Source organism: Bactrocera neohumeralis, chromosome 6, assembly GCF_024586455.1.
Source record: "Bactrocera neohumeralis isolate Rockhampton chromosome 6, APGP_CSIRO_Bneo_wtdbg2-racon-allhic-juicebox.fasta_v2, whole genome shotgun sequence".
Lineage (NCBI taxonomy): Eukaryota > Metazoa > Arthropoda > Insecta > Diptera > Tephritidae > Bactrocera > Bactrocera neohumeralis.
In genome coordinates this window covers 21,406,638-21,419,214 of record NC_065923.1, presented here as the reverse complement: position 1 = coordinate 21,419,214, position 12,577 = coordinate 21,406,638, and the positions used below count along the sequence as shown (strand labels likewise).

Sequence of the window (12,577 nt, the reverse complement as noted above, 5' to 3'; positions counted from 1 at the left end):
AGTTAAACAAACAGAGATAGTAGATGAATCCGAAATCTCTTATGGATCGACTCAACATATTTCGGTTAATTTTTTGGGTATGAAGCGTGTCATACCAAAACACCTGAATGCGCTGTGTTTCAAGTCAAATTACTGTACTAACAGGCCAATTGAAAAGTTACCGGCGTGACATATACAAGTATATGACCCTAATCCTCCAACAGTTGTCGGATCATTACTTTGAGAATTACATCATTTTGAGTGAAACAACTTTTGTTATTGTGGAAAAAAATGGATAAAAAGAACTTGTTGATAAAATATTCATTTTTGAATGGAAAAAATACAGTTGAGGCAAAAATTTGCTTGATGATAAGTTGAAGCACCGTAGACGGTGAAAGCAATTGACGCTCAAAAGAGTTTAATACCACCGAAAATATAAAAAAAAGTCCAGAAAATAATTTTGGATGACCGTTAACTGAATTTGGTCGAGATAGCAGGCACTCTAAAGATATCAACTGAACGTGTATATCGTATCATTCACGAATATTTGTGTATGAGAAAGCTCTGGGTGCCACGCGAGCCAAATTTTGACCAAAAACAACGACGAGTTGATGATTCAGAGCAGTGTTTGGAGATGTTAAATCATAATAAAACCGAGTAAACTGCCATCATTTTACTCCGAAGTTCAATCGACAGTCGAATCGAATGGACTGTACACGATGAATGCGCTTCAAAGCGTGGAAAACGGAACATTCCAATGTTATGAAGTCTGTAAAAGAATGCTATAAATTTTATTGACCTGGTAAGAAATTTTCGTCGAAATCTCAAAAGAAGAAGAAATTTTCGTCGAATGAAGAGGTAATAGCCGAAACTAATCTATTTTGAACAAATGACAAATCGGTCTATGATAGCCCAAAGACTTTATCATACTTCCTTAAAAAATTGTGCCAAAAATATATCTACTTGCAAATAGGGGAACTGTTGAAATATCGCCAATGCTTACATATTTTAAATCTCAAATCAATCTCGTAAATGGAAAGCTGTTTTGGCAAATTTAGCTTTCGATAAGGTAAATCACTTTTTACGCGTGCGAAAACTTGAGTTTTTTTTTCATTCAGAATTTCTTCAATGTATGTCTTCTTATCTCAATAATTGAATACAACAAGTGATTTTTAATGGCACTCTCTCAGATTAGATTAATGTTTCTTCAAATATTTCACAAGGTAGCCCTTTTGGTCGACCTTATTTGTAAAGTAAAACTTTAATTTAACGGGGAAATCTAATTTTCTACAAATTGAGTAATATTTTTAGGACCCTAAAGTGCACATTGATCAAAATACATTTTTTATTTTTTTTTTCAAAATTCTGAACTGGCCTTATGGGCATATTCTGTGAACGTCTATAACTCTGAAAATACATACCGAAAATTAAGGAAAATCAATTAACTAAAGCAAAATGTGAAAACCTGTATCTCATAAACCCGCTTTAAAAGAATAAAGGCACGCATTTCTATAAAAACTGGGTCAATGGCATTAGGCATACTTAGTGACAGCTTAGTCTATGCTTCATCAATATTTACAAATATATTTTCTATAATTAATATTATCTGAATAGTCTTCGCTTCAAATGTTAGAAATTTACTTTGAGCAACACGAATATTGTGCGTGTTGTAAATAGTTTCTTTTTAAGCCTCCTACGCCTGCGGCGCAACAGCTTAGCGCCAGGTCGCACTGCTATAAAGTTTATGTAAATCCAAGCTAACACATGTCTGGGGATTTTTAACCGAAGGCCTGTTACACAACTTTATTGTTATTTATTTCTCTTTTTTGTATTTGTGTTTTTGTTTTTTTTTTCTTTTTTTTGTTTTTTTGTTAGTGGCTTGCTGTTGATCTTTAGGAGAAAATACCTGTTTTATTGCCCCAGTCACCAAAATTTTATTTAGTCGCACCGTCCGTCCTGTAACTCCGTCCGTCTGTTTGTCACATGAACACAATAAACTGATGGATTGCCTACATTATGATTAACTTCATTTGTATGGGTTTTGTTTTTGTATTTTAGTTGTGCACACTTTTACCGTTTCGTACATTTTGGGTTGGCACGTGACCAGAATTAGTTAAACGAGCGTTGATTTTATGTTGCTGCCGCGTTTTGAATGAATTTTACAAAGCAAGTTTGTATACATAATCGGATCGAATGTAAAGTTACACCTTACTTTTGCTTTTTACGATCGTATTCGTACACAGTGTTGCGCTAAATTTAAGCAGTATTTAAGTATTGATTTTGGAGATTCGTATTCAAAGCACTTAAGGTCACTAAAACACTTGTGGTAAGGTAGAGTAATCTCTCAGTTAATATTAAGAGAATTTTAGGGACATTTTGTGTTTCGGATTATTTCAACGACAAGTGATTTAAGCCAATCAAAAGTTTGGTTAACTGTCTAAAGTGAACCACTTATTACAAAAAACTTCTTAAGTCGATATGAAAATTTTCACTTTCAACGCGACTGTAATATCTGTTCTTTCTTCTACTCTGTTATCGGCTACTTAGAAAGATTACGTATCTTGACCAATCCTTTTGAAGTTCATGAAGGATCTACGTTGCGAAACAGCTGACAGCGACGATCCGTTGTAATGCCAAGATCTCCTAAATATTATATAAATCAGAAGACCTTCTTGTATCAGCAATGTGAATCGAAAGAATTTAATGTCCCATCAAAAATTTCGTACCTCAATCTGTCAAAAGAGGGTCAACAGAAGAGAAAATGCCTAGATGTGTCCACCGCAACTTCCTATATACGACTTTGGCAATTTGCGTCCATCACTAAAACTCGGCCGCAGAGATCTGCTTTTCTAATCGATTTTCTTAAAATAATTGGTATATTTTTTAATATGTGGTTTTCAAGAAGAGTTTTCCAACGCGTTTTTAATATGATTTCAGGGAAATGACCGCCGCGGCTGGCTCAAATAAGTTCCAGCCGATGTATGTCTACAATAACGAGCCGAATATTCTTTTCCAGGTAAATCACATGGGCTTATATGTATGAGTAGAAAAGTGATTTCTCATAAATCCAAAAAAATGTTCCACGACTTGAGATAATGTTGCCATGTAGCGCCGTATTGTTGGAACCAAAGGTCGTCTACATCAACTTTATTCTATTCAGGCACGAAAAAGTCATTCATAAGGGTTCGCGTTCCCCATATACTATAAAATTAAAATCGATTTCCATAGAGCAGACCAAAAAAAAACGTTTTCAGGATGTAATAGGGTCTCAATAATGGCTTATTGATTGTCATCACTCCAAATTCGACGATTTTGTTTAAAACATTCTCATTTCCTTATGACAATCGGGATCTTCTTTGAGCCCATTCTCGGAACATGCGACACACTTGATGGTCGTTCGGCTACAACTCTTGCCGAGTTGGATTTTGTAAGCCCGCAAACTTAGATATTTCCAAAAAATTTACCATAAAGTGGATGGACACAGCTCTAATTGTTGTGTGCGTTGGCGGATGGACTCATTCGACTTTTCTTCGACAATCTGCTCCACAGTAGCAATAACGTCTTTGGTGCGCACTCTAACGTTTCTGAGAATGCGCATTGTTCACTAGAGTACACGTAGTGCGAACTAATCCATGGTTGTTCGACTTTGGTGCCTTGTTTCGTAGTGAGTCTGTACATTGTGAAATGACAAATCAAACTGAGTAGAAATCAAGTAACAGCTGTCAAAAACCATACTGAAAACAGCACGTCTGAAAAACTTCATTTACAATATATTCTTTCCGCCCACGAAAGTGAATATTAAAGCACCTAGCAAAACAATATAGAGTCTAAATTTTCATAACGCATTCCTGATTATAACTTACTGAACTCCTTTCATTGTTTCCTTTTGTTTCACAGCTATCTCATCAAGCATCTCGTCCATAAGTGGGGTTATGAAGCCAAGAATCTGCTCGTGGACGAGTCCTGGGATGAATTTGCCGCATTGACGTGGCACGAGTCACCGGTTTTCTACGATCCAGCCTTTATTTTTAATCGCCCCTATAATGGCGGCAATGATGACTTCAATGGCTACAAATATGGCACACCCAGTGCAAATGGCAACGGTGGCGTTGGAGCCGGAGCTACCAGCAGCAGTGAGAACACATTTATCATAACAAAAGCACAGACGACAGAGACACCAACGTAAGTTCAAAAATATCGAACTCTTCTAATAAGTATAAAATGTATTGTTTGCATAAATATTTCAGCTTCCTCTTCTACACCTCCGCTGGCCAACGGCCGAATAAAAATCAGGTGAACAGCTACAGCGGTACAGGGGCCGGTAGTGGGCATAAGACTTCGTCGAATAGCCCCGCCTTTTGGCTTAAACGCATAACACGCAATGTTGACGGTGTGGTGGGCGTAGAAGTAGGTGGTAACTTAACCGCCGCCTTGACATCATACGGCCCCGATGCCGACCCAGTGACGGCTAGTCGTGCGAAACGCAGGTAAATGCACAGAAACGCTAAATTTTTAACTTCTATTTGATTTTCTTAATAACTATTTGTATTCTTGTTAGCATTTCTTCATCCTCTCAAAGCACATCATCTTCATCGAAACTGTCACGTGACGTTTCACTTAATATGGATCTCTTGGATATCGTCGGCGCCGATAAGGGCGCCAAAACGCGTACCAAACGACAAAGTCCCGGTCGGGAAACACTCTGCAAGACCACCTCACAATTTATTACACCACAAGCGGCGCTCAACAACAAAGGTGAGTTTGAGTTATTATGGCATATAAACTGCGATTTTCAGTTATTATAGCATTTTTGTTGATTTTTATTATTGTCTTGTTTTGTTAGGCAACTGGATGTTCGTGGTGAATGAGCCGAGCACAGCGCGCCAAATGGTGAAAGCGGAATTATGCGCGTAAGTTTGCTATAAACAAGTATACAGTTAATTTTCACTATAAATACCGGGTGGTAGTCATGCACCGAAACTTTTGTAGGGTGTCTAAGATGCATCTAAAATAAAATCTTTGGTACAGGGTGTTACAAATTATAAAAAACACCTATTTTAGTTCTGGGAAGAGTTTTCACACTGAAAAAAAAAATTAATTTAATTACAGTTTGAAGAAGCTTTTAACTTATTTAAACAAAAAGTGATGCAGAAATCTAATTTCGTTTTTAGTTAAGATTATTGGTAGTTTTCCTGATACTTTTAAGCGAATGGAAACTGAAGAAAAGAAAGGAAAGTCAACTTCGGCAAGGTATGGCTACAGAGGTGTAGAAAATGGGAGGTGTAGTCCCTTTGCTAAGATCCGCCAACAAAAAAATCATTTGAACAATTGAGACTTTAGTCTTAAAACGGTTAACTGTACTTTTGGGGAAAAAACGCTTTCTTAATTATGAGTAACTTTTCATAATAGAAGTTGCCAACGTGGGATAGTTAAAACAGGGAATCAGTTTAACATTTCTTGTAATATATTCCGAAGTTAGTGAAGCCCGCAGTCGGAGCGCTATTGATCTCACGATTTCATATTTGTCTTTACCGCAACAGGGATGATGAGTTACTTTTAGAATTTGGTCCTTCTTTGTCGAGAGAGGACCTTACTTCTCAATTGCCTACTCGGTACGAAATAGCACCTGTTGGTTAGAGTTATTCTGCGTTGGATTTCGTGGCTGACGTTGTTGTTGGTGTTAATACTGGTTCCAAGATAAACGAAATTATCTACGACTTCGAAGTTATGACTGTCAACAGTGACGTTTCGGCTACATAGTCTGACCGGAGACCTTGGAGTTCGCTCCAACCTGCTCATGCGGTATGACCTCTTGGGGAGTATCGTGGTGGTTGTGGCTTATACCTAAATGCGGGAAGAGTGACTTTTTGATCACTCAATGTGGAGTTGCATTGCAACCGGGTGCCGGACCCAAAGTACAGCAGAGGTTTTAGAAGGACCTTGAACCCTACCAAGGTGGTTAGTGTGTCCATTCCACATTGCCAATTGGTACTGGAAATGCCTGGCATTTTCAGGGCGCTGATCAACGCATTGATTTCATCCGTTGTACTTTTGAGTACCGTGGAGTGAGGCTGTCGTCAGCAGGTACCCACGTTAAACACACCGGATGTTGTCAACAGTGACGTGGGAGCCAAGTTACGAGTGCGACGTGTGTTTGTTTAATGACAAGAGATATTTCATTTTGGCCTTGTTCACTACCAGACCCATTTGCTTCGCTTCCTTATCCAGTCTGGGTATTCTAATCCGAGGCTGTTTCGTACAAGCTTGGGGAGAGATTTCGCGCCTTCTTACTTTAGCTCACCTTCAAACGGAAGTGGTTTTTGGCTACCCAGAGGATACTTGATCTAAGAACGGAAGTCGAGAACTGCTTGAGCCATATGTAAAAGAATCGTTTCTGGTCACTCACAAGTGAATGGCGCTCAGAGGACTTTCCTCATTTTCGTGAACTTCTACACAAGGCTCATGCTCTGTCGTTATACTATATACTTTAAACTTCCTGAGCGATGTAGTACCCTGATAGATCGATTGTAAACTTATACTTAGATTTTGAGGCGACTGCGTTCAAATAGTATTTAAAATATTCTTATTATGGAATAAACTATTCTATTTATCTTGCCAATCGTTACTTTTTTTAGGACAAAACCCTTTCCAAACGGATAGTTTCATGCACTCTCCGGTAAATAGCCCAATCTACGACCTAAAGCTGTAAAACTGAATAGTTCATACAGTTTACTTGTCAGATTTAGTTCTTGAACGTACGAAAATAATAATAACAGTTCCTTCACAGCCATGCCGAAGTGCCATTGAAATATTCTTCCTTTCTGTAGGGTTGTAAAGTTGGAAACCCGGTTTTTCTATAATACGAAATCGACTCTGAACTGAATCTTAAAAATTCAGTAAGCGGTGTTAGGATCGGCAATAAAGTATAGACCTCCAATACGATACTTAAACTGTTAGTCATCTGATATTTAGGAAAAAGCAAAAAATAAAGAATTTATGCCGGAAGGAAATCGGTATGCTTTACATAAGACGAATATTCACCAATTGCAATTGAAACAGCAATAAGGGACGGAACCTATAACCAACTCAAATACATTGCTTTCTCATACCATTAAACTGCTCTTTCAACCCGAATCGATAGTTTTTCCTTAGATTCCTTCGATTGGTACTACACTTTTTATGTTTGTCGTTTTATCGACGAATTTGTTTCATATTTTTTTGTTTTGAATGGAAGCACGGCTATGGAATCATTGAGCATATTCCAAAAGTGTTTTGTGGACTCTACTTTTTCACATCCACAGCTAGTTGAGTGCTACAAAGCATTCAAGTCACTGAGAAACTTTTCTCATGCGTTCCGTCCATCTAGCTCTGTTAATGATAGTAACACTGAAAAAACTAAAGAAACTGTGCTTGAAAATGATCGTGTAGGCATCAGAGAGATAGCAGAAGTCTCAATATCTTTTACGGATCAACTCAAACATTTGTTAATACAATATTTTGGATACGAAGCATGCCAATGTTAAATTCCAATCAATAAATCTGAATCTTTTTTCAAAGGGGACGTCGAGTAAAGATCGCAAAAGAGAGGACAACGTGGCCGCGGACCCTACATTAACATTTTACTAGTGACAAGATGTGGGTTTATAAATAAAACGGCGAATTTGTCCAACAATCTTGCGAATGGTGCTCAGAAAAATTCGCAGTTAGCTCTGTAGCAATCACTGCAGATCAAATTGGATCCATCGTTGGTATATTTGTTTGGCTCAGAAACCAATTTTTAAGGCCACAAAAAAATGTGAGCCTACGTGAAAATAGAGAGAGAAATCTAGTAGTATAAAATGGATAGTAAAAAAATCCGTCTATTCTACATTTAATTTCATAATATCACTCTCGTAGAAATCCTCGTCCCAATTGGTAAAGAAATATGGCAGTCGGTTTTCACAAGCTTCTCTTAAGGCACATTTTTCACCAGCAAAATCATGCGCCATAGACAGAAACAGGTGGCATCACTTGGTGTCAGGCCCGAACTAAAGGATGAAAGCAAAGAAACCCTTTCAAGTAAGTTTCAAGAGCACCTGTCGAGCCGCTATCGACGTGTGTAGTCTGGTGGTGGAACATATTTCCTCGCCTATGGGCCAGAGCAGATAGCGTTTGGGCGATTGCTTTCTTCCTTTCCTTCCTTTCCTTTGCGCATTGACAACGGCGATGGAACGATGAGCTGTACGGAATATTCAGCGAATCAAGAGACAGCGGCTGCGCTGGCTAGGTCATCATGTCCGGATGGAAGAGAACATTCCAACTTTGAAGGTTTTCGATTCAGTATTCTTCGGTGGAAGCAAAGGAAGAGGAAAACCTCTACTTCGTTGGAAAAATCAGGTGGAGAAGGCTTGGTTGCACTTGGTTACTCAAATTGACGCAAGATAGTGATTAGAAGAAACGTTTGGCGTGCCGTTGTTAATTTAGCTTTAACTGCGTAAGCGGTGCCTATGTTAATTAAGAAGAATAAGACGGTTTCGAATTAAGAGTTTGGCCGTAGAAGAGCAGTTCATAGTAGATGATTCCCTGCCAATCCATCAAAAAAAGAAAAAACCTTCTTGACAGTCAATTCTTGCTTGTCCACCGCGAACCGAGCACAACCATTTCCAACTAAGGTTGCAACTCTCATTAATGGTGACGTTACGCGTCGAAAATGGATCGATTTTGTTGTTCTGCTAAGCGGTGGTCATGGAGATATCGCAATATATTTTTTGCTAAATAATAATTAAAAAAAAAAAAAAAAGATTTCATGGCAACACAAATTTAATGATTGAATATAAGATGAGTCCATATATGTAGAAGCAAATTTTATCCCGCCCTGAATTCCATTCAAAGCCACCAGTTGCTAATAGCAGGAGTTAACATAGAAGAGAGCTGGAAACGTGCCAAATTCTATGTGTTTTCAAGCTTTCAAAAATATATATTTTTACCCTAAAAGCCATATTTACATACAACTGACTCTTTGTTGAATTAAATAAGTCTTAATTGGCGTTATGCACACCCCGATTTTTTTTTTTTTTGGACAAAAAGCTTACCCCTTCAATTTTTAGCACGCTACACGCCACACTTATTGACACATAAATAATATAACTGTAAAATAAAATGAAAATCAAAGGCAAACTGACACAGTCTTAACCCTCAAACGAACAATCAATCAGGGGAACAAATTAGCTGCATGCAAGCTTTGCCAGTAGCTCACCCGGCACACAGAGCTACCCAGCGGAATGGCATCTATTGTGGCAGCATTGTATTACTTGCACATACTGCATTTGAATTCGACTATTCGACTGTGTAGGATATGGGTTCAATGGGAGAAAGAGCCCGGTCGCTGCCGAGTCTTACTCTTATTCGTTTTTGCTGCTTTTCGGGGCATATTTGACGATTGCTTGCTTTCACAGTCCAGTAATGATTGCGGTTAAATACAAATTTCACACCTTTCAGCACAAAAACCATTAAAAGAACATATACAAACACTCACTAATATTTGAAGGAAAAATATGAAATTATATAAAAAATGCTTAAAAATAACTGGGCGAAATTGGGTCAGCGACAAAGGAAACGTCTGCGCGTGCGCGTAAACTCTGCTGGCGGCGCTAACTAAGGTCCTGCTTGTTATTTGTGCGCAAGTATGCGTATATGATTGCATGGGTTTGCGCCAGCAAGGGTACATGCTTCCCTATATACATATTTGTTATATGTATGTAAAAGGGTTTGTGTGTGTGTGTGTGTGTATGCTTGAAAGGTTCCCCTAACAGCAGGAAAAATTGCGTACAAAGTGACTTTGAACCGAAGGGGGTATTACAAGATGATTTGCTAGGGGACAAATAAAGGCGATAGCCACGCGCACAGCCAAACAACAGGGGGATCCCAGTTAGAGAGGGGCTGCAATGCATAACCGTTGTAAGGGAAAGACACGCGTGCAACGTGCAACATGGTGCATATTTAAATATATAAACATATTTTTTTTAAATAAAAGTATATGTATGTATGTGTGTGTGTGCGAATTCCTTGCTACAATGAGTAGCCATGCGAATTACCTTAGAGATATCTACCTACAACTTTTAATTAAACAAACACTTGTTACTGCGGCGCGTACAGCTTGCAGCACGCATGTGTGCACAATGCACCTTTGGATGTGTATATCATATTAGTGTGTGTGTGAAACACAAGTAGATACGTATGTGTGAGTGTATGTGTATATAATATGCATTTAATTGCGCATTGAGCATAAACAACAACAGCAAACTAGTGAAAAAAAAAAACGAATAACAACAACAAAGACAACAACAAACAAAAATAAGAAAAACGTTGACTTCGTTTACACCAAACCAATAATACCCTTCACAAAACATAAAAGTGTTCATACAAAAATTTAATTTTGATCGGCAAGTTTGTATGGTAGCTATAAGATATAATGCTTTGATCTTAAATATTTTTTCAGAAATTGTAGCACTGCTTTGGAGCATAATCTGTGCCAAAATTAGTAAAGCTATCTTGTCAAACAAAAAAGTTCTCCATACAAGGACTTGAGATTGATCGTTCAGTTTGTATGACAGCTATAAGCTATAGTAGTACGATCTGAACAATTTCTTCGTAGATTACATTATTATCTTAAATAACAACTCAGGCTTACTTTCGTGAAGATATCTCGTCAAATGAAAAAGTTTTCCATACAAGGACTTGATTTTGATAGGTCAGTTTGTATGACAGCTATATGCTATAGTGGTCCGATATCGAAGATTTCGACAAGTAAGCAGCTTCTTGGGGAGTAAAGAACGTGTACAAAGTTTTGGAGTGATAACTCAAAAACTGGGAACTACTTCACGTATATACAGACATATGGACCTGGCTAGATCGCCTCAGCTCATCGCGGTGATCATTTACTACAGTTTATCGTCACCTAAAATGCAAAACAACGTGTCATCAAAAAATCGAAATTAAGTTTTTTATTGCTTACGATTCACTAGATCATATTACATATGTAGCATAACCAATATATAACCACTTTATAACCACTTTATAACCAAAACTCAAACTTTGTTTCAATGTGAGTGGCTTCTATTATATCGTTTTTCCTTCCCCTCTAAACCGTTATTTATACGTTATTTTGCATTTTAGGTGACGATATATTCTTTATAGGGTCTCTGTTGCTTCCTTCTGAGTTTTACAAACATTTTATCAATCTTAATACAGCCTGTTAAAGGTATAAAAAACAGACTACAACACAACAAAAAAGACAGCAAAAAATTGCGTGCGAACCTGCACAGGATACGCTCTAAGCTGCACACGCATCACTGCTGTTCTTGTTGTTGTTGTTGTTGCATTTTTGGCATTCTCCGCTGATGCTCGCCGCTTCGCCACTCACCTTTATTGCACCTTTAAAGTGCATTTTTTATAGCTGCGTACACTTTTCTTGTTGTTGTTGTTGTTGTTAATGCATGTTTTATAGCTATATACACTGTAGTTGTTGTTGTGAATGCATTTATATTTTTTACTTTTTTCCTATCTTATTTTATATGTATGCATTTATCTTTTTTGCCCTCATTCTCATTTTATGCTCATTCGTTTTTGCAGCTCGAACACCTGCTCGAATCTCTGCCAACTGCCCAACGGTTACAACTCCAGATGCGAGCAGAAATTCGTGCAGAAACGCCTGATTGCCCTGCAGGCCAACGGTCAAAATCTCTACACGGACTCATTTTGGTTTCCGAGCTGTTGCGTTTGTACGATAGCGGCGAATTGAGAGCACACCACGGTCGTCTTCAGCTTGACGGAAGAATGCTGTGGCAGCGAATGCACTTAGGCTGGGGATTCTTTAAATCATTGTTTAATTAATTTATGGAGACTTAAATAATTTATATAATAACGAATTTGTTAATAATGCAAGCGTACAACAAAAACAAAAGCAAGAAACACTCATATGAGAACTCCAAATCATGAAACATTAAAAACGAAAAAAGAAAAAAACAAAAACATAAACAAAACACTTTCAACGATCTGTAGCATTAAATAATTTGTAGCGAAAGAAAAGATATTTGTAATAATTACATAATTTAAAAGCGATAAAATGTGAAAAAAAAAACAATTTGTATTATTGTCAATAATTGAAAAAAAAATAGATGTGTAAAAAATAATAAACTGGCGTGATTATTTTTCTAAAGAAAAGGAAATGAAGTCGCAAAAATCAAAACCAAAAAAGAAAAAAAATTGTTAACTTCGCTGCACTGAAACTATAATTCCCTTCCAGGTTGTTTTCTTAGGGCATACAAGGGTATAAAAATACCTCTATCTTAATCGGTCAGTTTGTATGGCAGCTATAAGCTATAGTGATCCGATCTAAGCAACATTTTCAGAGATGACAACACTGCCTTGGACCCCAACTCATATCAAATTTCGCGAAGATATCTCATCAAATAGAAACGATTTACATACAAGGATCTGATCCGGTTCCCACAAATGAGCAGTTTATTGAGAAGAAAAGGATATGTACAAAATTTAAGATCGGTAAACTAAAAGCTGAGGGACCTGATCGTAAATTTACAGACAATCAGATGGATGGACG

The 12,577-nt window shown here is 37.6% G+C and overlaps 1 protein-coding gene across 2 annotated transcripts in view; it reads left to right on the top strand.

The window, feature by feature from the left end:
- Positions 1-11,999, top strand: part of LOC126762406 (protein spaetzle 5) — a 37,360-nt gene extending 25,361 nt beyond the window's left edge. For both annotated transcript variants that reach the window (XM_050479122.1, XM_050479121.1), the window contains exons 5-9: positions 3,877-4,161; positions 4,227-4,466; positions 4,538-4,734; positions 4,823-4,889; positions 11,590-11,999. In XM_050479122.1, the coding sequence (XP_050335079.1) occupies positions 3,877-4,161; positions 4,227-4,466; positions 4,538-4,734; positions 4,823-4,889; positions 11,590-11,758 (958 nt within the window). In that variant the 3' untranslated portion in view covers positions 11,759-11,999. The remainder of the gene's footprint in view (positions 1-3,876; positions 4,162-4,226; positions 4,467-4,537; positions 4,735-4,822; positions 4,890-11,589) is intronic.
- Positions 12,000-12,577: the final 578 nt, after the last annotated feature.